This window comes from Candoia aspera, chromosome 1, assembly GCF_035149785.1.
Source record: "Candoia aspera isolate rCanAsp1 chromosome 1, rCanAsp1.hap2, whole genome shotgun sequence".
Taxonomy (NCBI): Eukaryota; Metazoa; Chordata; class Lepidosauria; order Squamata; family Boidae; genus Candoia; species Candoia aspera.
This window is the reverse complement of record NC_086153.1, coordinates 199,492,482-199,519,017: the sequence shown is the minus strand read 5'-3', so window position 1 is coordinate 199,519,017 and position 26,536 is coordinate 199,492,482. Positions and strand designations below refer to the sequence as shown.

The following is a 26,536-nucleotide window of genomic DNA, read 5'->3' as shown; positions in this document are numbered from 1 at the left end:
ACAATGGGGAATACAGTGGGCTATTTGCATAGTGTGCTCGCAGCTGCCGGTGCCAGTGCATTGCTTTCTTTTCTCCCCCACCTTGCAGAGCACAGAGATGGGAAAGGAAGGGATTACAAGTAAGCAAGCAGGCACACAATGGGAAATACACACTGAAAGCATGCTTCCAGTGGGAGGGAAAGCATGCTTCCAGGGTGGGGCAAGAAAAACAACAGGTCAGGCACAGGACAACACATACTGACTGTAATGGCGATCACGTGACTGAGGGATGCTGTGAAGGTCGTAAATGTGGGCATTGATCATAAAGTTATTTTTTCAGCACTGTTGTAACTTTGAACAGTCGCTAAATGAGGTAGTTGGTAAGTGAGGTCTACCTGTGTTAATATTGTTGTATACTGCCTGGCTCCCAATGACTCTGGGTGGTTTATTTAATATTAAGTGTGAATTCAGCCAAACATTTTTAAAACCATGACTCAACACAATATACAATCCAAGTCTACTAAATTAGAACCAAGTACCATAGTTACCGAACAATACTGAGTCCTAAAATCATCTAGCTTAAACAGTTCTGCAGAAAAATCTCCATATAGATCCACTTTGTGCAGAACCCTCATGTGCACAATTTTTGCACTACAGAAAAGGACCCATAAATGTACTAAAATATTTTTTCAGAATCAAAGCAGCTATTGGTCTCATTCACATGTAATCACATAAATATAACTGGAGGATGCAATTTAGACCAAGAGTCCAATACCCTGCTCCAGTGCAGGAATCCATGGGTTAAAATAGAAGATCTGGGCTCAACTGTATTCCTCCAGAGTGACTTTGGAAGCTCTGGCTTCCTTTTAATTATCAAATCCAGACAGAGTGTGAGTAATACACCTACTCATTTAGCAACCACATTCCATTCCAACGACCAGGTCGTTAAGCAAAATGGTCACTAAATGAACACATGACAGAGGGAGAGACTATGAAGATCATCTCATTCAGATAAAGTACTCTTGTACAGCCATGCCAGCATTACTCTCACTCCAGCGTGCATTGTCAGGTGCACGAAATTTGGTTGTAAATGTGTGCATTAGTCGGAAAATGAAGTTTTTATTACTGTTGTATTTGTGAATGGTCGCTAACCAAGGTAGTCACTAGCAGAGGAGTGGGTGTATTAACCATACTTTGTTGAAATAAGCCAATTTTATAGTGTATCAGCAGGCCATAATTAATACTAAGCCCTGTTAAGGTGACACAGGTTAGTCTAAAGTGGGACAAGAAGAAAGGAAGGGGGAATATGCAAGACCAAGGTTTCTACAAGGCATTCTATAAGACTATACAGCAATGCATCCTGCTAATTGATTAGCATTCTATCTGAACACAGCTTTTTGAGAAAGGAAAAGGAATTGGATCAGTGAAGGAAAGATGTTAGACAGGGATACTTATTTTATGTCATATTTCCCACCTAAATGACATCTCTACATATATTTTTTTCTTGTGGGACACAAGAAGTGCAGCAGAATGAGTTTCAATTATGAAAATAAGAGGTGGAAAACAGTCCTTTCTCCAAACCACTTTCCAGCCCAGCTCAGCTCAGCTCAGCTTTTCACTGCCCCCAAAATATGCTTTTATTTCTTCTTTTTATTTAGGACGTACTTCTTGGGAAATCCTGTTTATGAATATCCCATAGCAGTGGCATCCATAACAAGCCCCAATGATGGCAAAATGGTATTTGAGTTACAACACTGTTACTCAAAGAGGCCCAATAATGTAGTATGATATGATATCTGATACAAGTACTTAAGTTGCCTGATTTACATGATGGAGTCATGGCATTATTTGTCCATACCTATGCTGATGCCATTGTCCTACATTAGATCTAGTTTGTCCCAAAGAGCTCATTGTGGAGTTCTGCAAATATTCTGAAGAGAAAAGGGTTGCTTTTTTGTAATCTGAATTTCAGTACAATTTAAAATCATGACAAGTATGTGAGTTCGTGCGGAATTTTTATAGTGGCAAGGTGGAGAAAAGCAAAAGTAACAGGAAAAACTTAAAATACAGCTTGGTCCTAAGACTAAGAAGATACTTCGTGTGAAATGTTTATTTTTGATGGCACAAAATATATTTGTTTACTAGAAGTTTAGGAAAGTCAAATTTAGAGACTGGAAAAAATATTCTCTCCTACAGGCCATGAAATCTGGTAGCCTGATTTCCGTCTTGAAATCAATCCATTTATTTCTCATTTGCCACCGACAGCTTTCCTCCAGAACTCACTATAAAGCTGTACTTACCTTGGATATAACTTAACTCAGATGCACTTGCGATGCTGACCAAATCACCTCCTTGCTTCTTACATGAGAGGTATGCTGCTTTCCAAGAAAGAGCAGCCTGTATATTTAATTGGTAACAATTTCCAGAATCTGCAAACTGTTCCCATGTATTTTGACAGCCATCCTCTGTTGAAGGCAAGTAAGTATTCATTCCTGAGATCAATACTGGTACCATACCCATAATCTAGGAGAACTCATGTTTCCTTATCAACCCAATCCACCCAACATGACAGCAAAGATACATATACACATAGCATGTTCATCTCCAATACTGCCGTTCAATTTCCATGCTCTGTGCCACCCAGACTGCAAAGGAGCTGGACTGGGATCTACACAGACGTACAGTCTTCCAGTTCCCTCCACTGTCTCCCTGTGCTGTCTGCAAATGTGTTGACATGTTTGCAGAAGACGTGAGAAAAACTAGGATCTATGAAAACTGTTTTCTCTTTCTTCCAACTTTACTTGTGAAAACAGAAGTGCGCATGCAAAGAGTGTGTATGAATCAGGTTCTAGGTTTTCGAACATATTTTATATCATAAACTGGAACCCCAGGTGATGAATTTTAGCATCTTAATTTACATAATTTTACATTGCATATTATACAATAATACTGTTTAATCCTCCAATATAAAACTATTATTAGATTTGAGCTCTGCTCATCCTTCTTCTCCTCATGAAATACCAAAATACATAAAATGCATTAATACAACATAAATTTTTCAGGATTCTATTTTAGGAAAGCTACTTGCCTGGTTTTAAGCAGAAGCCCCATTTATTGTCTTGATGGAAATAGGTGGTTATGGAACACCATTCATTACCTCCATACATCTCGTTGCGAATGCAGTCATGATGCCATGTATTATTAAATAAGAAAGGAAACTCACAAAGTTTTCCATAGGCATTCCCATCCCTGGTATAAATTTCTGCAGAAAAGCAACCAAAAATAGATTTAATGTTTTAAAAAATCTGGAAATGTGTGTAGGTGTAAAACAAACATATTTTAAAAATATGCTTTTAAGACATGTAGAAGTCCCAAGGGATCAGAAATTTAAAGACATTGTTGTCAATGGCAGCTGGTGCCAAATGGGGTTGGTAGGGCAGAGGGCAGCATACCTGATGGCAGGACGAGTCATGTATGCATGGAGCTTAAGAGTTACGTTAGCTAGTGCCAATAATAAGTGGAGTCAGAGGTAATAAACAATAGGAAAGAAAAACTTTAGGAAAAAAACTAGCTTCAAAATCACAAGGTGGTGATCTGACCTATGTAACTTCAGGAACAAAAGCAAATTATTTATGTCTACAGTTTCCCCTTCAGCAGTGACCAACTTTGAATGCAAGTAAAATTGTGAAATGAACAAAACACTTCTTGGAGTCATTTTTTCCCTCTTCCAATCTCCCCCTGCAAAATAAATCAACCCTTACTGATTTCAGAAGTACAGGGAGAGCAGAATTTGCACAGCAGCACAAATAAAGCACTCTTTTGAGCCCCCCACTTCTTTCCCACCAGTAGTCCATTATGAAGATATGGAAGGAAGGAAACCAATTCAAAAGCACGGTAACAAAATAGAGGAAAAATATGGAAAAATAATGAGCGCTGGCCATTTTTCTTGGGATACCCAGACCCACATACCACACTCCTGAAAGAAGTGGAAACAAAAATTATAAATATGGGGGAAAGAAAAAGGAATGGGGAGCTCCAGGAATTTCCCTTCCTCACACCCCTCAACCCTGCTTACAAGGCCACACCATTTTTAATTAAAAATAATAATCAAAGGAAGGACTCCTCCCATAACACATACTATTCATGCCTACGGACAAACATAGGCGCCAAGGAAACAATGGACTGACTGCTGTTTCCTATCATCCTCATTGAGATTACAAGTGAAGAAGGCTTGGAAGACCTACGAGGTACAATTGCTGATTATACAAAATGGCTGTGAACATCCTACAAGATCACCATGTTATGAAATAAGTAACTGGGTCTCTGCTCTCTTAAGAGACTCAGGGAAGAATGCTTTATAGCCAGAGAATAAAAATGGAAGCAAAAAGTCAACAGATACTTGGAGCACAAATCATTCCAGCCAGTGCCAGAACTGCATTTCTTTTTAGCGTCCAGGATATCCACCATCCATCTTCAGATACAACAGAAGGGGTCCATAGGCAAACTATTGCCCATGGGCCCCAAGCTGGGAATCTAAATGCATAGCCATCACAAGAGATCCTTAATACAGGTAGTCCTCGCTTTCTGACTGCCTAGTTTAATGACCATTCAAAGTTACGATGGTTGGGGAAAAAAGTGGTGTGACCAATCCTCACATTTATAGCTGTTGCAGTGTCCTGAGGTCATATGATTGACATTTGCAAGCTTCACAACCAGCTTTCAACAAGCAGAATTAATGTAGAACATGGAAGTGAAATCACAAGTCATGGTCACATGATGTCACACTTAACAGAAGTGGAAGTGACACTGTTAAGTCTTAGAGACTGCAGCACTTAGTGACGGAGTTGCCGGTCCCAATTTTGGTTGGTAAGCGAGGATTACCTGTACAATATTATGAAAATAATGTTTTGATTAAAGAGCTTAATTACAATGCAGAGAAATTTGTACAAGTTTTGTGATTTATATCATGAGCAAAATGCTTTGTGTATCATTTGCATTCTACCCCACAAATTTGTACATCCAAATTTTGAATCTATAATGGAGCATTTCCTGTACAAACTCCACATCTACAGAACACAATACTAGCTGGGATTCATTAAACTCTAAACACGTTTTTATAAGACTAATTAAAGACCCATTGGCTTTCACAAATCTTTTTTTATGAGATGAGTTTTATTGGGCCATTGATTTTTATTTTTAGTTTTTAGAGAGTTTTTGTTGTTGTTTTTAACCTACTTTCTAAGCTCCATCCCCATGATGTTGATATTTGAAGTTATATTATTTCATTGTTATACATATTTATAATTTTGTCTTGCTAATCAGTTCAGCACCATAAAATTATATTAAAAATAATAAAAATTCTTGGATTTTAGCATTTTGGCAGTATAATGTAATATGTTTTTAAAATACCACTGGTTCATATTAATATGCCAGTATTTGTCGTTGAGGGACGCGGTGGCGCTGCGGGTTAAACCGCTGAACTGCCGATCGGAAGGTCGGCGGTTCGAAACCGCGCGGCGGGGTGAGCTCCCGTTGCTAGTCCCAGCTCCTGCTCACCTAGCAGTTCGAAAACATGCAAATGTGAGTAGATCAATAGGTACCGCTTCGGCGGGAAGGTAATGGCGTTCCGTGTCGTCATGCTGGCCACATGACCCGGAAAATGTCTACGGACAACGCCGGCTCTAAGGCTTAGAAACGGAGATGAGCACCGCCCCCTAGAGTCGGATTCGACTGGACTTTACGTCAAGGGAAACCTTTACCTTTTTTTTTTATTTGTCGTTACTTGCGTTTTATTCTGAAAAACATTTCTGAAACTTTTATGAAAGCCTTTTATAAAGTTTCAGAAGTCCTCCAAAATATTCTCTTTGAACTGAATCTTTTAGTGTGATGTAAGAAAGCAAGCATCACATCCATAGGTAACAACAGGGACCGTCTCATCCCCATCACATCAACCCGTCCCGCCCGGTCATGCTACAGACCCCGTCAGCAAGAGAATTCCATCTGGCGGGGTCCAGGAGGTGGGCCTTCTCTGAAGCAGCTCCCGCTGTTTGGAACATCCTTCCCTCGGAAATGAGGTTAGCCCCCCCTCTTCTGGACTTCAGAAAACAGCTGGAAACCAGGTTTTGTCAGCATGCTTGGAGTGGGGAGAGGAAGAGCCATTCTTGGGGCTGTTTAGTTCCCTAGCCCTGCAGGGACCAGCCTTATCCCTTTATGGGCTGAATGTGATCTGCCCTTATATGGATTTTATTGTATTTTATATTTATTGAAATATTGGTATTATTTCTAATTTTATTGAATTTTAAATTTTTACTGTGAACCACCCAGGGTTCCCCATGTGGGGGAGATGGGCTGTGATAAAAAATATGAATAAATAAATACATTCATGTCACTAAATCCGTTTAACTGAATTCAATTTTTGTCCTAGTCCTGTCTAATTCCTTCCCAGGCTCTGCCTTATATTTGGAATGTAGTCCTGACATTTAGAGGTAAAACAACAAGACAATCCCAAACTGTCCTATATTATTACTACTGCAAGATTTACGGAATCCACAAATCGCACTAAATTCAGAATATAAAGTTTAGATACAAAATAAACAGAATATAAAACCTGGACATAAAATGGCATAGGACCAAACCCGATCGTTTGTTCTTGGTCTTAAAGCTTTGTCCAAATATTAGTCCTCCAGAATATCCAGAGCTCACTTAAACAGATTTGTTGGTGTGCTGTCCTACTGCCCAGAGGTGAGAGGAAAGCGAGTTATTGTGCAAATTGCTGCTCCCACAGTAGTCCTTTGGCCAGGCCTCTGCTATGTGGCCAGTAGCGTTGCTGTCTGTGCAGAAGGTAACCAGTGCTACTTTCTGGGCAACAACTGGCTAGGAAAAAGGCTGCAGAAACTGATGTTTGGGGGGAGAGACTGATGTGGATAGACTGTGAAAAGACTGATCTATGAGTGAACAAACTGATGTATGGCTGGAGACTGACAAGAACAGGGAAGAGGAAGCAGGATAGAAAAAAGAAAAAGAAGGACCCCAGAAGTACAGCAGAGTGGGAATTGTACTAACTTCTACAACATGGAGGCTCTACTGTGAAGACAGGTCCTCAATGAATGGTAAACAGGCAGTCTTGGATCCAGGGCATGAAGCCTGCGTGGATGAGCCCGTGTCTTAGATAAAGAGCTAGCGCTTCTTATGCCAATTTCTAGCAGATCTTGAATTGCTAGTTTTAAAAGGACCTTGATTCAAGTCTGGAAGAGGACTTTTGTAACAGCCAATGCACAAGGTAGTAGATTTACTTTGTGAGGAGAATAAGCCTTACCCAGAAGGAAAAAAGAAACTGGCTTCAAGATTACTAGCAAAAACAGGTCTTCTCCACATTTTTTGGGCAAGAACAGTAAGTTCATACAAACCTCTTCCTTGCACAGGTTTCATAACTTACTGGCATACCAAGCTTTCAAAACTGTTGTGATGCTAATTAGCATATACTCTTACACTTGAAAGTGCTACATGTTACTTACTGCAATGAAGATTTTGTGGCAGAAATTCCAAAAAAAAGATTGGCAACAGAGTCCCAGTGCTTGACATATTCAATTCAGTGCTTGACATATTATATTCAAAGCAATATAAGTAATAAGTAAAAACAAGTAGTCACATAACTTATCCATTCATTAAGTGAAAAAAAAATTATTGCCAAGAAAAAAAAGGTATTTCAAAATCAAAGGATGGGGACCTGTGACTCTTCAGATGCTGCTGAAATACAAGTCCCAGCAGCCCAAGCTAATTCAGCCACATCTTAATTAATTGATTTGTGTATTATGTTTTATCTTTTGTTCACTGCCTAGAGTTCCACTGGGAGATGGACAACTATATAAATCTGATCGCTAAATAGCTAGATAGCATCTGGAGGGCCGTAAGTTCCCTATTTCTGCCTTTAGGGTTGACATGGAACCATCAGGTTGGCCGATGAGATGATATCACAATTTTCACCCAAATAAGTTTCAATGGATGCAGTCCAAATCAAACCGATCATTGTTTCAAGACTTGTTTGGCTATTCTTGCTTGCTTTCTAACAGGCAGAAGAAAGGTACACTTCAGAATTATATTATTAAATACAAAATATAGGAAATATATAACAATTCAGAATTATTTATCTTGTGTGGGGCATTATTTTTTTAATTGTCCTGATTCTTTTGCTATCACTGGTGTGAATGTAGAGTAGATGCAGGGCAACCTTTCTGGCCCCAAGGGCTGCATACGATACTGGTACTGCAAATGAAATCTGCCTTTGTTAGGCTGGAGAACAGGCATCTCTTCAAACCAGAAGGGAAAGACTGTACAATCTTCTTGGGTGAAGTGGAAGAACAGTAACCGACTGAGCCCCTGAGAAATTAAAGACTGTCCTCTGGTAATCCCAGCAGAGATTACTGTACTGCCTTGGCCTTGCTTAACAGCAGAGCCCAAACCACAATACACTTCTCCACAGCCCTGCTTAAGAAGAAGCAGGTTCTGGTTTTGAAAGCTCAGAAAGGAACCAGAAAAAGCACAGTATAGTTAACAGAGCTTCAGCTACTGCAGATACAAATAACCTGAAGTAGTCTAGGGTTAGGGCAGGTCAGGAGAAAAAGGCCCGTGAATATAGAATCTCTGGTGACTTTGTAGGAATTATAATTAATTTGTACAGCTGTTAAATTTAGATATACTGCATGTTAAACAGAAATTAAAAAACAAGGCCGTTCCTGCCCACAGGCTTATAATTTAATAAACTTTATAGAAAAGGTCTAAGGGGTGGGGTGGAAGAAAGGGAATAGGAGAGAAAAACAAATACATTCATTCACAGTCATGTAAACACAAAGATAAACATGGCTAGAAATAACAGTGTGATACAGACCTCATCAACCAAGTGGCTCCACAGAACAAGACAAATACAAAAGATGCCTTGAGGTAATTTCCATTTGTTTGTTTAGACATGCCCAATGTTTTCTACAATGAGTAGAAGACAGAGTGGCTTTGTACTCTAAGGCCTAGTGGAACTCTTGTTTTCTCTGCACCAACCATAGAGAAAGGATAGCTAAAAAGTAATTGATGGGACTTCCCCAAGGTTCCTTCAACTTGAAAATAATTTCACTGGCATTTAAGTTGGGGCGGGGGGCTGACTTCACTGTTATGGTTAGTTCTACCGTTCCTTATAAAGGATTAAGTTCCAAGCTTTCCACCCTATAAAAGAGGTGGAAATACAGGGTTAATCATAAGTGAAGTTCAGAAACTTTTTCTTCCACTGGTGACAAACTTGGGGGTCTGATTAGGGGGGCTTTGGGAGACAGCTTACTCAAAATAGGTGTGACAAACTTGCCAGAGGCTTAATTTATCTATTTTTAGGGCTTATTTTATAAAATAAAAGGCAAAAATAAACCAACACACCATTAAAAACCAGCACTTTAGATGTTAACAGCATGAACTTGAAGAATTCCGGGGAGTACAGAAATTGGGTAGGGGAGCACTTGAACCTGTGGATTACCCACCCCTATGCTAAAAAACATGATTCAGTGTAACATCAGAATTCTACTACAGAGGAAATAAACCTTGTATTCTTTATAAATGCCAAATGGATAAAGATTGAAGTGTAAAGACCATTAACAAAAGCAATGCCAACTGTCCTCAAAAAACCAAACCAAACCAAACCACAGCATTATATCTAATATTTCACCGATTTTTCCACCTGGTATATTCTTCTGCAAAGAATGTGTCATCCTGCAAAACCATAATAATAATCTGAGCCCTTTTAAAAATCGTGAGTCCATCCAAAGGACTGTGCGTGTTTTCCAAAGGAACATCAGTTGTTTGTAATATTTTCTTCCTTAGTGCCCTCCCCCCCCCACATTCCAAATGTGGGAGATGCTCTGAATCAACATTCTACCAGATGGTCCTCAGGTATGAATTCCAACTTCCCAAATTCTAAGCCAGCATGGTCACAGCTGAGAATTCTGGCAGTTGCAGTCCCCACATCTGGAAACAACAATCTATGTTAGCACATGGATTCCAGACCATCATGTGAGCTTGTTAATTAAGATTATTGCTGTTTAATTATCACTTGATGCAAAACTCAACTGGAAAATGCCCCCTTTCTTTTGAACTCCTTAGAAGTCAGCATTTAACCACATTCTTGTCCAAACCCTTCACTTCTATAAATGAAAGAAAATACATACCGCTATATGGAAATTTACAAATCGTGTCGCTGGACTCACTTCTTCTCCAAGTATCAGAAGAGTTTAGGCTTACAGTGACAATTCCATTCTTTAAAGCTAGTTTGTTCTGAGATGCAGAAAGGATGGAATCACCAACACATCGCCACCACAGAATGAGGTCTGAGTCACAAGCATACATTTTTAAGGTATTTGGAGACTTGGCAGTCTCTAGTCCAAGGCACTTTCGGGACCCCAAATTAAAAAGGCGATGTTGAGAGACCCATGTCCATAAGCTCTCATCTGTCTCCTCACAACCTCCTGCTATTAGGCGCTGGCTTTTAACCTGGATGCACTTATTAGAGTTTTCATGCCGGATGGTGAAAAGATTGTTATCTGCATGGAAAAAAAACCATATTTTGGTGATTTTCTGTTCCACCTTGCAGTAGATGCAAAGATAATACAGAAAGAACATTATACAGTATACATTGGAAAGCACTGTCAACATTCAGTTCCGTGATGAAGCACCTTAATTACTGTAAAGACTTATGTCTACTAATATGCTTGCAAACAGCACGCTCTGAGCAGCTTTTAACAACAACAGTTTTTGAAAGATCATTAAAAAAGCGACATGATCTCAGGAGCAAATAAAGCAATATATAAAGATAAACAGTATCAGTACTAGTATACCTCAGTCTGCTCAAAGTTCAGAGGGCCTAGAATAATAATAATAATATAATAATAACAATAATTCATGTAGCACAAAAAAGGTTCTCTGTGAAAGGTATTCCAGTGGGATAGTACCTTTGCCCTTTCCCTTGCAAGAATTCAGATTAACAATAGATGGTAGTAAAGAGGTATTAAACTTTTTAGCTGTTTGCCCTCTAGTGGTCACCTGGATTTTTGAATGTTAAATCTGGTAGTCTTATATCTACCTAATATCTATCCAATAAACATCTTATGAAAAGAGCATTCAGGGAAAGGCCTGCAAATATGGTAAGATTTTTCTAACAGCTTGATGGAAAGGAACAGAATTTTAACTGCTATATGCATTTAATTTGGGCTAAAATTATGTTTTTTGTTATGCTTACACTGGAGAAAACCCGAGATGGCACGTTGAGCTCACGGAATTGTGAAGAAATGGCCAGTAGGTTTTCTTCAGTAATAATGATCAGTTAAAATTTCTTTTCTGGTGCATGAAATGTTTCTGTTTTATATTCTTTAATGACTAAATTAATAGATTTCTAAAAGTCACAGCAGTGAATTAATCACCCCGTAAATGGAACGTAAGCAGAACTTTGTTTGAAACCACCTAAAATAACACATTAATCTGGGATTTGAAATATTTCTTTGCAATTTACTAGCCTGAATGCTGGTGTCTTGTATGCAAAACATATAGAGAAAAGTATGTTTGTGTACTTGCAGCTCACTCAGGGCATTTTCCCTGGAGTCACGCCTCAAGCAACCTGTGAGTAGAGAACAACTGCACTGTGTTCAATATATTTAAATGAAATGCACTCTGGAAATTCTACTTGATTTTGAAAATGTCCTCCACACACAGGGTGGATTTTTGAACATTCCAATGAATAAATATACTCCCCTCAACAATAATCCTGGGGAGGGGGATTAATAGTGATTCATCTTCAGTTTGCTAAGGTGGCATGAAGACATGGATAATGGACGTGTTTACTGGCATGGTGCTCAGATTTTTAATCAGCAATGCACTATCTTGTTAATACGTTTGTTATTTCATGCTCTATCAACTTTTTGTTATGACTGAGCTAAGCAACAATGCTTTAATAGAACAAACCTCTTCTGAGACAAATTCCCATTAATAAATGCATTTCTATAAGAGACTAAAATTGATTAAAATCTTATCCCTGACATTACATATAACGTAATAGCTCGCTTTATTAACATTAAAGAAAAATGCAAAATAAATAAAATAAAATACCCCCCAGTAATTAGCATGTTTGTGTTTAGCAAACATATTCTGAAAAAGCATTATTGAAAAACAACAAAACAACACTGCAAGATTTTCATATTGTTTCTTTTGGTGTACAAGAATCTCTTTAAATTTGTTGCTCCCTGAAACTGAACTCCTAAGAGAAGACCACTTCTACTAGTATTCACCCTCACGTTCTAGAGCAACAGTAAGTAAATACTGAGCCCTTTCGGATAACTCTGTTAATGAACTATGTATTGTTTGTTGTTTCCACGCAGGCCCACAACTAGGGTCTGTGTCACCTGGGGCAAACATGCATTCCGTGCCCATTTTGGCACCCCCCTAGCGCTCATTTTGGTGCCCCCCCAGCGTGGCGCCCGGGGCACATGCCCCGCTTGCCCCCCCCAGTTGCAGCTGTTTCCACGCTATCTGCAGACCAGGAATTGGCTAACATACTGTATAGCAGTTCAAAACCATTTAAACACGCATCATTTACAACTTTAACATTTTAAGCAAGCAAAGAGTTCAACAAAGGAAGAACCTCAAAAAGAGCTGGGTTAACTTAATCTGACATGACCAATCTTTCATTTGCAGGTTGAATAGGGAGGACCTGATTGACTTTCAACCGTACTATATATTTTTTAATCTGTTCAACTGTGTCCGATTCTCAGCAATTGCCTGGACTAGTCCCTGCAGTTTTCTTGGCAAGGTTTTTCAGAAGTGGTTTGCCCTTGCCTCCTTCCTATGGCTGAGAGAGAGTGACTGGCCCAAGGTCACCCAGCTGGCTCCGTGCCTAAGGCAGGACTAGAACTCTCAGTCTCTCGGTTTCTAGCCCGATGCCTTCACCACTATTATATATATTGGGGCCATATAATTTTCTGTAAAATAGTAACTCAGGATAAAGAGATTCAGTCCAGTTATTGACTGTCCTTTGAAAAAATAAATCTCACTTAACAGACTTCCTTATTTTTGACAGGCAGACACATAATAAACAAAATTTTGATAAATATTACACACACACTGATTTCTTCAAGAAATGGAAATATTTCAAAGTATAAAGAAATTATACAGCTATGTAATCTCAAAGTAAACTATGAAACATTGGAGTATGTTCTTCCAACCATGCAAGGAATGACAGAGGTGTCTGAAGAACTCAACAGTTTTCTCAGAATGTTGAAACAAGCACTGAGACATTACAATACAAGCTTTTTGTTGTTTATTCGTTTAGTCGCTTCCGACTCTTCGTGACTTCATGGACCAGCCCACGCCAGAGCTTCCTGTCGGTCGTCAACACCCCCAGCTCCCCCAGGGACGAGTCCGTCACCTCTAGAATATCATCCATCCATCTTGCCCTTGGTCGGCCCCTCTTCCTTTTGCCTTCCACTCTCCCTAGCATCAGCATCTTCTCCAGGGTGTCCTGTCTTCTCATTATGTGGCCAAAGTATTTCAGTTTTGCCTTTAATATCATTCCCTCAAGTGAGCAGTCTGGCTTGATTTCCTGGAGGATGGACTGGTTGGATCTTCTTGCAGTCCAAGGCACTCTCAGAATTTTCCTCCAACACCACAGTTCAAAAGCATCGATCTTCCTTCACTCAGCCTTCCTTATGGTCCAGCTCTCGCAGCCATATGTTACTACAGGGAACACCATTGCTTTAACTATGCGGGCCTTTGTTGTCAGTGTGATGTCTCTGCTCTTAACTATTTTATCGAGATTTGTCATTGCTCTTCTTCCAAGGATTAAGCGTCTTCTGATTTCCTGACTGCAGTCAGCATCTGCAGTAATCTTTGCACCTAGGAATACAAAGTCTTTCACTGCTTCTACATTTTCTCCCTCTATTTGCCAGTTATCAATCAAGCTGGTTGCCATAATCTTGGTTTTTTTGAGGTTTAGCTGCAAACCAGCTTTTGCACTTTCTTCTTTCACCTTCATCATAAGGCTCCTCAGTTCCTCTTCACTTTCAGCCATCAAAGTGGTATCATCTGCATATCTGAGATTGTTAATGTTTCTTCCAGAGATTTTAACTCCAGCCTTGGATTCCTCAAGCCCAGCTTGTCGCATGATGTGTTCTGCATACAAGTTGAATAGGTAGGGTGAGAGTATACAGCCCTGCCGTACTCCTTTCCCAATCTTAAACCAGTCTGTTGTTCCGTGGTCTGTTCTTACTGTTGCTACTTGGTCGTTATACAGATTCTTCAGGAGGCATACAAGATGACTTGGTATCCCCATACCACTAAGAACTTGCCACAATTTGTTATGGTCCACACAGTCAAAGGCTTTAGAATAGTCAATAAAACAGAAATAGATGTTTTTCTGAAACTCCCTGGCTTTTTCCATTATCCAGCGGATATTGGCAATTTGGTCTCTATACAAGCTACATCCCTTTTTTATTTACTTATTTACTCAATTTATAGAGCCGCCCATCTCACTTTTACATGCCTCTAGGTGGCTTGCAATAAAACAAATAAAAACACAAAATATATAATATAAAACAAAAATAAAAACATGTAGCAGCCGGGCACGATCTAACTGATCATCAATACAACCAGAAGACAGGAGACAGACCCATACCCAGGGCCCCAGGCTCTAGTCTAGCACAAAGCCAGGTTTTCAAGGCCTTACAAAAGTCCAACAGGGAGGGGGCCAATCTAATCTCAGGGGGAATGATGTTCCAAAGGGCAGGTGCCACGGCAGAAAAGGCTCTTTTTCTGGGCCCTGCCAGCCAATACTCCGTAGCTGATGGTACCCAGAGCATGCCCTTCCTGCCAGGATGGGTAGAAACAATTGGGGAGAGACAGTCCTGAAGTAACCTTGTCCTAAGCTGTGAAGGGCTTTAAAGGTGACAACCAGCACCTTGAATTGCACCCAGGAGCACACCAGAAGCCAATACAGCTTGCGGAGTAATGGTGTCACATGTGCTGAGTAACTGGCACCAGTAACTGTCCTTGCCGCTGCATTTTGCACCAGTTGAACATTTTGAAAGCAGCATTCTAAACACCACCAACCAACAATGCCTGTTCCACTAACACAACCAGCCTTGGCACCATGTTGTGGAGGGAAGTACATTCATGCAAAACGACACATGTGAAGAAGGGGCAGGGGCCTGTGTTGTGACAATCCAACACCTGTCATTTGCTCCCCTTGCCACCCCCACCCACAGATGCCCTGTTCCAAGTCAAGCTATTCAATGTTAAAAATGTTAAATTATACCAACAATGACAACAAATTCTGATGAGGTCTTCTTTTAAAAGAGGGCTAACTTTGTGCATATAAGGAGCTGTATAAAACCTGACAAGTGTTTCAGAAAGAGGCAGCCTGGCATTATGGCTTTGCCAAAGCCCAATGTCCAATCTCTCCTGCACCCCAAGCCACGGAGGGCAGTGCCCAGTGATCAAACAAAGGCAAGCTCCTATGACAGCAATTTGACAAACTAAAGATTAAAAGCAAAAGAAGAGAGTATAAAGCTGGCTTGTTTGATCAGGACTAAAATATGGAATATTTTTATAAAACTCTGGAAACCCTTTATGGACTTTTTGCCAACATTTGGACAGAAATGACAATTTTTGGATTTGTGAATGGATAAGCTGAGGTGCTATGGGAAGAAATGAACCATGTATATTATCTCACAGGGGGTGGGGAACTATTAATTTGCCTGTACTTGTTGCAAGGAAGATCAGGAGTTACTTCTTTAAATATTTTTTTCTATCTCTCTTTTCTCTTTTGCACTTCGTATTTCTTTTCTATTCTTTTTTCTGATTTCAGTTTGTATTGTCTTTTAGCATTGTAAAACTCTTGAATAAAAAGTATTTTTAAAAAAAGGGGCAGAAGTGCCTGCAGCAACCTGAAGTGGTTATAACAGGAGCTAGGGAGATCAACCCTGACTGCATTATCAACCATACAATAAATGAAACACGCTAAATCATGTTCCCATCCAAAGCTGTGTTGGGAGAACAGAGAAAACACTAAAATTGGAACAGCTAAAGCTGACTTTAAGCCGCCTCAGTTGTGGGTTGGGGATGAGATGAAAAAATATCAGTGTTTGTTCATGCCACAGTCTGGGGAACACAAGGAAGAGACTTATGTTCTGTTTACAAGTTTGATCCTCTTGCAACTGATCCTCTTGCTATGTGGCAATAACAAAGATGTAAGGAGTACTAAGATAACATATATATCAAATGCACTGAACAATCAGATCTGTATAATTATCACCTGAGACAAAATATGCTTCTAGATGTAGTGTGCATTCTGCAGACTAAAAAAAGTAAGACATTGTCACCTTTCATTTTTAATAATCCCATGTTTTCCTACACTTCTGCTCCTAAGAATAAAAAAACAGCCCAACTGGATCTGGCAAAACATCTGCCTGGTTCAGCATACTGTATCCAACGGTGAAGATACATCCAAGCAGCTTATAATATTGTGAAAGATGGATAATGCCTTGTCTTGTCCACATTATCAACATTATGTATGATTTTATGTATCATGTCCTCTGTTCCACACTGGTTTTCTACATTTAAAAAGTCCTAAACACTGTAGTGGAGCTGTCCTAGCCTTCTAATAATGTTGGTTGCCATTTTCTGCACTTTGGAGAAATGAAATAAATGTTACATGCCTGTACCATATTTCCACTCCTGTTTCTGATCTCCTAAAAGACATTTACTTTTCAGCTTAGAGGAAACACTGAATGCAAGAGTCATTTACAAAACTACCCAACGAAGTGTGGTAGCAGCTACCGGAAAGACACCTGCAGCAACAGGATGAAATGAAGGCATTCTACAGACAGTAGGCAACACTGCAGAGAGCAGAGCAAAGCTGAAGTCTTACTAGCCAGACTTCTTTCACTTGAGTTCAATGGCAACATCCATCACATGCCTCACTCTTTTAACATGCAGCTTTTAAGGATGTGTCTTAAGACAGGCAGTGGAAAGTTCTCTGCAAATGTGGGAATCAATTTTGGCCAATGGAAATTTGTCCGAGAGTGAAATTTATGAGTTTTAATTTCAAGCTTATGTGGATCCTAACACATATATAAGATGCCACATCTCTTTGTAAGGTTTACTTTTATATAAATATGTAAAGCTATTTAATTACTTTTTTTTTTTAAAAAAAACCCTTCTCTCACCATTCTTCACTTCCTAAGGCTACTATTTCTGGTCTGCAAAAACTTGGATGACCATTAGATGACATAAAAAACAGGAAAAAAAATATTTCTTTGCTGTCATTCAGTGGTCATCTAGATATTTGCGGCCCATACAAGGTAACCTTATTCGTTCCTTCCAAGTTGCACCTGTTTGACCACACTGAACCTATCACATCCTGGTAAAAGAAATACACAGTCGCTCAGTCTGTTTCTTGTAAGACTGTGGTTGAGGGCTCTGGTTCCAACCTGCAGAACATCTGGAGGTTACAAGTTTTAACTTTTTAACTTTGTGTATTTTTTGTATGGATTTTGTATGGTCTTTTTTACTTGTAAAGCACTCAGAGTGTCATGTTCACCGTTCCAATGTTGCTGGTACATCGTAACATTTCGCATGTCATTTGGCTGATGCGTGTTTCGTCTGGGAGGGGAGGAGGATTCCATCTCGTGGGATTGTTATATGTTAGCTGCTGGATTGGAATGTTTGGGTTATCTTGTGTGTTCAAGGTTCCTTTCCCAGGACATCAGCAGAAACGGTTACCAGCACCTGGGGGGGGGGGGGGGAGTTTGCAACGGCAGGGCGAGGGGAGGGATTACGTTTGAGCCGAGGGTTTTTAGTTTGTATTTGGCGCGCTTTTGCTCATTCTCAGCTTTCTCTGTATTTGCATACTATTCTTTAATAAATCAGATATCATTAAGTTCCTGCTTGTGAGTCTGAGTCTATTAGAGTGGGCAATCATTACACAGAGTCACTGAACAGTGAGATGGGTGGCATATAAATCTGATCAAACAATCAATAAGTAAGTACAAGTGGAAGATGGAACTACTTAACCATCATGGCACATTGGCTCTTTGTTATTCTTTTTTACTATAGAGGTAAGTATTTTATCAGCATTCTAGCATATATCCATTGCATCTATCACACATCTCGAACATACTGATTGTACAAATTTATTGTAATGACTTTAAAAAAAATCAGGCATATTCCTAATGTTAAGATGCCCACTCTCCCCAGTTAACATACTGTACTTCCTGTACATATCTCCTCAGTCAGGCCTGCTGCCTACCAATTTAAATTATTCCCAAGTAAGTATGCAAAAGACCATGGCTTTAAAATTTCAATTCCAAAATTTATTTATTCAAATTTAATTACCACCCATCTCCCCCAATTGGTAAATTGTTTTACCAATAAGGATATGAATAAAAGTTTGGCTTACAAGCAATTCTGCTCTTGCAAGGCTCATAAAGCACATTTAACCATTGTCAACATTACAATGATGTGTGATACAAAGAATTGGATATTAATAAATGTTACCCCATCATTTCAAACAGGCTTTCATGCAGCCCCTCCAAATGGTCCTAAGACACTACTCTATAAGAAAGTAATAGCTGGAATTTCAGCCTATCCACAAATTCATTTCTTCCCTTTTGTAGTCAGTGCCATTTTTATGTTGTTCCTGCAATGCCAATGATCATAAAACCCTGTTAATACAATATCCTATCCATCCAAAATCAACTCAGCTTGCCTCTTCAGTTCCCTGATACCTGCATCTCTGATTTGCTGGGTTGTCTTTTTATCTGAGGTGAGATAGAACCAGCCATCTTGCAATTTGGCAAATGCTACCATTCTGGAATGCTGTGGCCACTCTCTTTGGCTTTGTTCATTTGACTGTCATTAAACATGGTTTTGTGAACCAAGATATCAGCTTCATAAGAGTTGCCATTTGGTCTCCAGCAATATCAAACCTATCTCCTAAAATACTTTTTTTTTCTCCTTCCAGGAAAAGAAACAATTGTCTCATCTTCTGGAGAACCTTCGTTCAATTTATATTTAATGGGCCTGGTTGTACTCCTTGTTCCTCAAATTCTGAGCACTCGGTTTGCTAGTCCACGGCTTTTCTCTCAGCAGAAACCCAAAGGACGGTATTAGATAAGATGAAATTAGATGAAATAATCCTAAAGCCTTCATCATGATGGGTCCATTGTCTAACAAGAGGTATGACTCTTCCATAGGAACTAGTTAAATAGTGTCTCTATGGAGGGGAACTCACCTCTGGGCACAGGAGTTTCTATCATTCTACTTTAGAGCACAGATTGGAAGTGGGTACCAGTTCACGGGCAAGATAAAGCTGCATGGAGAAAGCTCTTTAGTTCAAGTAGTCCATAATTATCTACCAGAGCTTGTCTGTCAGAACTAGACCAGAGTGGTTGTACAGAATAATTCAGGAAAGCCAAAGGAATGGTCCCCATGGAAATGAGTTACAATCCTTCCTGCTTTCAGTTTACTTTTCATGAACTGAGTCTGCATCCCCTCATCACAATCAGACGGTCAGCGTTCTCCTTCAAAATAAACTGCTGGAGTCTGTGAATACATGCACAGTTCCATTTCTCAAAATTTTGTATTCATGTTCATTTTACTCAACAGCAGGATAGTACTGAGATTTTCTTTTGCTTGTATCTCAGCAAACCACAACTTAATTTATAGAGAAGCATTAGAAAGGGAAATAATAAACTGCTTAGAGAGAAGCCCTCTGTACATAATGTAAGATCTTTCTTTTTTTCCTTTTCTTTCTTCCTATCTACCTACTCACCCACACACAATCTCACACATGCAAGTAGCAATTATAGTATAATTAATGTGAATGAATATTAAGTAAATCCTAGATACACTGTTTACACATGAAAGCAAGGGTGTACTATTGAACTGTCATGCTTGAAAGTACTTTTTTGTATTCCAGTAAAGTGGTTTAAAAGGAAGTTTTAAAATATTTGCATATAACAGTATAATCCATATTAAATTATACTTTTTGTTTTTCTGTTCAAATGTTTAAGCCCAAAGACTTTGGGATATTTATACAGAATGTAAAATTAATGTATGTTCAGATTTTAACTTTCAATCTCTAAAGCAATTTAAAAAATGTTCTGTTTCAAAAACACCAGAAAATCCTTATCAGTGGAATTGAGTGTAATCCTACAGAGACTTTCAAGACACCTTTATAGTCTAAAGATCTCAGATAAACTGATATCAATGAAATCAAACTGAATCTTCAATCAGTTAATCATGATAATTTGGTTGCTACCTTTTTTTCTGCCAGAGGTTCAACACTTTTCATCACTGCACAAAAGGCAATTTAGAAAGTCCACCAGCTAAATGTAGCATTGGAAAGAAACGTGATTTGCCTATCAGAGCTGGAGCAGGGGAAAGTGTCAAGCCTACCGGCCAAGAGCTGTAGTAAAGGGAAAACGAAAGACTTCCTGCTCCATTTCAGCCCCCTCGCGATAGGGAAATCCCTTTTCCCTTCACTCCCCAATCCCTGCGCGCCTCACTGCATTAAATTGAGTGGCCGCTGAAAAGTAGCCAAGTTTTTAACTCCTAACTCAAGCTACTCAAGGATTCGATCGCAGAGCCTATAAATAACTGCGGGAGGAAGGGCAAAAGGAACGTGAATTAAAGTGGCGAAGGGCCAACGCCACTACTGCCCTTCCGAGTCCGTGCCTGCAAATGGCGAGAAAGAAGTCGAAGGCGCTGCTATACCTCTCGACGGAAAATCGGGCTTGGATTGCTAGGGAATGGCCTCGTTGACCCAATTGTCAGGGGAACGGTACTCCGAGGTTACTACTGCTACGGATTTCAGGGCGAAGCCTCTGCAATCGCCACAGTACCGGAGGCTCAAAAAAGAACTGTCAAGTCACGGCTCTAAACTTTTCGCCGCCTTGACGCAAACCAGCGGAGTCTGGAGGCGCCCTGCGCGCGCGCGTAATACTCGGCGGAAAGAGCAAGTTGCCTCCCCGGAGGGGAACTGCAGCGTAACTCCTCGCGCTCCTTGGAGGCCACCAGGGCTCTTCGGAGAAGCGAGCGGGGGTGGGAGCGTCCTCCACACGTTTCCAAAGCCATCCACTCACCCTAGTCGTCAGCAGCCCCCAACAGTTTAAACGGGGATTCCCCACTTCCCCACCACCAACTTTCCACCCACTGGATGCATCCACGCCACAGCCCTCCGGCTTGCGCAGCTGCGGGTTGGCCTTTAGGGACGCCAGGTTATTCCTTCTCCAGCCTCCAGGAAGCCCCTTTCTTTCGCTTTCCCGCGGGGCTCAGCCACCTCTCCCTTGACTGAGGGCCAGCCAGAGCGCAGCGACCCGCCAGGTTGGTTACCTGAAGAAGCTGTTCTGTGCGCGCAGTAACACAAGGTGGCGGCCATCAGAGTCACCCAGCAGGTGGAAAAGGAGCCTCGGAGCACCCTCCTCATCCTACAGGAGCAGGCTGGAAAGTTGTAGAGCGCACGGGAGCGAAAGGCAGCCACCGCCTTCGCCTCTCCAGAGAAACTCTCCCCGCAGGCGCTCCCCACGCTCTGAGTTAACACTCCCCGCTGTGTGAGTTACGGAACCGTAGGGCGATGATTGGCGGAGGCGTTGGGCCAATCCTGGCTTTTTCCGCCTTGCTCGGCTCTTGAAGAGCAAGTTGTTGTCAGGAGAAACCAGGCGGCGGACTGGAAATGTGCTGCAAGGGAAGAAATCGAAAGGAAAGATGTGCAAGAAGGAGTAACTGAACTGCAGAAGTTTATGCTATAACTGTGTTCCTCTTTCGCGTTGCAGTAAGACTCTTTGTGAAAGGCTAAAAATGCAACCGCCCGGAAACTGTTATAAAGGGAGACATCCAGTGAATTAGGACAGTGTTTCTGAACCTCAGCAACTTGAAGATGTGTGGACTTCAACTCTCAGAATTCCCCAGCCAGCATTCTGGGAGTTGAAGTCCACACATCTTCAAGTTGCTGAGGTTGAGAAACATTGAACTCTGCACAGCAGTGGGAAAAACCCTTAAACACCCAGTGAGAACTTTGCAGTGTTTTTGTCCTAACAAGCAGGAACCACGCCGAGACGAGGAATAGGTCTGTGTTTTATTACTACTACATTAGACAGAAAATCCTAACAAACTGAAGCAACGTGAGAAAACCCATACAGGTAAACCCCAAAACTCAAGGCGGGTCTGTTCTGTGTCTCTCTAAATGACTGCTCAACTCCTCGCTACTACGCATGCGTTTTCTCCCCTGGATAGGGGCCCCATCCTGCTCACCATCAGTGCTCTTAACAGATTTAAGGGTAGGGGATGATAACGGAAACAGAGGAAGAAAATGTTATTAAGTGACTGGAACCTTAAGCTTCAGGTTTTTTTTTTAATCCGTTCAATCGTGTCTGATTCTCTGCCACTGCCTGGACAAGTCCCTGCAGTTTTCTTGGTAAGATTTTTTGGAAGTGGTTTGGCCTGCCTGCTTCTTCCTAGGGCTGAGAGGAAGTGACTGGCCCAGGGTCGCCCAGCTGGCTTTGTGCCTAAGGCAGGGCTAGAACCCATGGTCTCCCAGTTTCTAGCATGGTGCCTTCACCACTACACCAAATTGGCTCTCAATATTTCAGTTTTAAAAGAGATTAAAAAAGGAACTGGGGAAAACTAATGCAGTAATAAGAGTCCCGCAGCCCAATTTCAATGGAGCATTTTGTTGGATAACTTCTGATTGGCAAACAGCATTTAGAAGAAACTTGATTTATTATTCAAATTTACTTTTAAATCAGTGTAGAACCCAAGGTGGATTGCTAAAATAATGAAACAGTTGAAATATCAATTGAAAAGTGATGCCACATTATCAACAGAGGCAGCATAATTAACATTAGATCTAAAAAGCTTAGAAACAATTTTTGAAAAGTATTAACCTTTGAAAAGTAATAGAAGGCAAACCTCACTGGGACACCAGGACTGAAAAGCATCTATTTAGTAGCAACCTGCTTCATCTCAGAGGAGAAGGAGGCAAGCCATCCAAGATAATTGTCATCAATGAAGTTTAATGTGAGGGTTGATACAGATAGAAACATTATGCTGGTGAAAAGCCATAATAAAAATATTATATTGTATAGAAATAGGGAATCCTAACCAATGAAGGGTTTAAAAGTCAATGTGATCATTTTGAACTAGGCTCAGAAACAAATTGGCAGCTTACTTTTGCACCAATAGGATGAAATTTTAAAAAACAGGACAGTCATTCTCTCTCAGTCCAGCCCATCTCAAAGGGTGGTTGTTGGGAGCGAAATAAGAGGCTGGAGCATTATACATGCCACCTTGAGTTATACAAAATAAAGGTAGGATATAATGATAATCACAACTATAATAATACAGTAATTGAATTTAAAGATTTACCACCCAGAGTTGCTACTGTACTGTGAGATGGGCAGCCATATAAATGAATTAAAATAAATAGTCCCATGATGCACAAATTACAAGTAATTACCTTAATACACAATATGTTGGATTCAGAGTAGTGTTCAAGTTTAACAGCATGGCTCTAATCTAGTATGTTTCAACTTCTAAGCATGTAATGCTCCATAAGCAGTCTGGTAATATTATATTCTGGATAAAATCGTTCTTGATGTTTCCTTGTGAGATGGAAAATAAAAATCTAATCATGAGATCTGTATGCACAAGAGGACAAACAGTTTACTCTTTATGAGGCTTTTAATATGATAGAAACTCAGAAACAGCTATTTGCTGTGATGCACAATTACATTAGGAGGTGCTGTGAATCAGAAGGCTTGTTTACAGAATGCAAGGAAAGCAAATATTAAATATTTCAATGCAACAACCATTTTCCAGCACAATCCCTCTGTAAGTCAGTAGCTTATTGTGATGCAGTCAAGAGAGACAATTGAAAGTAAGCATGTCCTTGGATGATTTGTATTTCAGAATCTATTGTTGAGAAAGCTGGAGTGGATTTCATCCGAGATCTGGATTCTTTATGTTTCCTTAGCCCCAGGTGTTAGGCATTATCTCTTCATCTAAACCACCTCTCAAGGTTGCTATGGAGATGGTGGATGTTCCTTGGGGCTTTTGTAGGAAGGACAGGATAAAAACACTTTTGTTAGCTGCATCAGATGGCAAAGCCCAATTGATCTTAGGTCAACTTCGCTTGGCTTTTTTTCTGATGTCAGCTGACATTAGAACTTGAATGGGAGACCACGAGGAGATCCACAGCAGTAAATTAGACTGGGCAGTCAAACCAAACTTCCTGGAAAAGGCAGTGGGAAACTACTTCCCTATTGTGGAAAAATAGCCACTTGTAGCGTGGCTAGTGTGTGTGGTCATCAAGAGCTCAGCTTAACTCAAGCAAAGCTTTTATAATATTCATTTCTACCTCCCTTACTAGTGGTACACACATCATTCCACCTGTTATATATTGAATTTATTTATTTTGCATTGCTTTGTCATTCCATAGATTCAGAGTGCTTCCAAACAAGGTTTTATTCACTTAGTCATTACATTTTTCATAATGGTCTCTTTCTCACAACCATGCTAATGTACTATCGAACCTGCCATCCCTGAGTTGGCAGAATAGTATGCCACTATGGTGGCCCCCATTTTGTGTTCTGAATATGAGACATTTCCTTCAGAAATTGAGTTTATTTGTCCTCAGAAGCAGTTAAAGCATCATATTAAAAAATTGTCAGTCTAAGCAGTTGAGCCTAAGAGATAAACAAAGTCAAGTCTGGTTAGTACTTGGATAGAGTCTATCAAGACATGCCAGTGTACTATACCATGCCTGTAGGATAGATTGATACACACATACATATATACATTTTTCCCAGAAGAAAGTAATGGCCAATTCCTTACTGTGATGACTACATCAAGGTGGCCATGTACTGTAATCATCCCAAGGAAAGCTCAGCTCAAGTGAGTCTTTTTTCCTTCCCTTCAGGCCCTGGAGCAAACAAATAATATCAACATAACCTATCCTCCATGTCAGGGGAACCTCTTAAAGGCACAAGAGCTGATCTTCTGTCAGGAGTTTAGACTACTTATGTGTTTTCTATTTCCTTCAAAAATATGAACTACTGCTAGAGCCCATTATTAGATCTTAGTTGGAAAGCTTTCTGTTATATGGAGTTTTTGCTTGCACCCCCAAGAAATGGAAAGGCTGATTATGGTTATTCTTCTAGGGAAGAAAAGTGAGTACTCTCTATACAGCATGCTTAATAGCCCTTTTTTGTGATTACTTCACTAATAAAGAAAGTGAGCATCTTTTACATGCTTAGTAGCACTTATTTAAATTTTTCAGGTCCTGTGTATTGCACTGAAAATTAGAACCCAGTTCAGACAAGCTCTGTTTTACATTAAGCCTTGTGTTTAATGTTTGTTCTGCAGACCCTCATTTAACCTCACATCTTCAGCACAAGCCATATTATTAGATTTACTGTACGGGTATGGTTTATGATATGTCTCATCAACACAGAGGGAGAGAAAAAAGCATTTCCTTATTATTCCTGGGATGACTGAGATGTAATTGCTCCATTCTGTCATCCCTAATGGCTGCTGCTAGACATTACTGAGGAATAAAACAGGGCTAACAAGGGCAGTCTGGATCTGAAGACAGATATGAAAATGATACAACTTCCAAAGTACCAAGCTTTAGGAAGTGGGTGATTGGGCAGGTCTTCTCTCCTGTTTGGTATTTATCAAAACTCTTGTCTCACCTGGCTATGTGCAGGGTGGATTGAGAAGGTAGAAAGAGGTGGTAGATAAACTGCTTTATGTGTTTCCTCTTTATTATGACATTTATTATTCCATTTAGTTACTTCAGTATATATGTTTCAGCCATTGGTCATAACTTTAAAAAAATGGCATTTAACCTTGTGTCTACTAAACTCGTAAAAACAAACTGGATGAACGATCATTATTTATTCCAAGCAAACCCAGATATTGTGCAAAAAATAAAAGGATGTACAGTAATTTCCTCTATCCCACTAAATTATAGAGCACAGAATCAATTCTGAATTAATCCATTTGTTTAGAATACTGAGCTTATTTAAATTACTATTGGTAACTTTTTTCTAACAACAGATGTCTCAGCTTTGCAGCGAATGAATGATCTGATAGAACTGTAGTTTTTAAAACCTAAGCTAGTACAACAAATCACCTAATATTTATATATATACTGTATTAAGCTTTCCAGATTAAAGGGTACTTGCTCATAGTTTTAAACTTGGCAATATATGACAATTGGTAATTCAAATTTGTACTATTGCAGGACCCACCCACCCCCTCACCTCCAGAAATAAATTCTTCAGCTCAATATGATTGTATTCCTCCTCCATTTATTTTAACCGATGTTGGTAGTTCTGAAAATTTCTGAACCACAACTTAATGGTTTCTTAGTTGCTGCTTATAGTACTCATTTCGGAATCAATCTGTCTCGCACAGAGTTAAACAATCCAGACTCTTCATTTTCAGAGATGAAATGCCATCATCCTTTTGAATTTCATTA

At 40.0% G+C, this 26,536-nt stretch overlaps 1 protein-coding gene and 1 pseudogene across 1 annotated transcript in view; both read right to left on the bottom strand.

Moving 5' to 3' along the window:
- LY75 (lymphocyte antigen 75) overlaps positions 1–21,572 on the bottom strand; it is an 81,563-nt gene extending 59,991 nt beyond the window's left edge. The window contains exons 1-4 of the mRNA XM_063318315.1: positions 21,388–21,572; positions 10,179–10,550; positions 3,068–3,241; positions 2,280–2,444 (exon numbers count right to left, since the gene is read on the bottom strand). Coding sequence (XP_063174385.1) covers positions 2,280–2,444; positions 3,068–3,241; positions 10,179–10,550; positions 21,388–21,481 — 805 coding nt within the window. The 5' untranslated portion in view covers positions 21,482–21,572. The remainder of the gene's footprint in view (positions 1–2,279; positions 2,445–3,067; positions 3,242–10,178; positions 10,551–21,387) is intronic.
- LOC134488587 (zinc phosphodiesterase ELAC protein 1-like) lies at positions 18,649–19,245 on the bottom strand (annotated as a pseudogene).
- Positions 21,573–26,536: the final 4,964 nt, after the last annotated feature.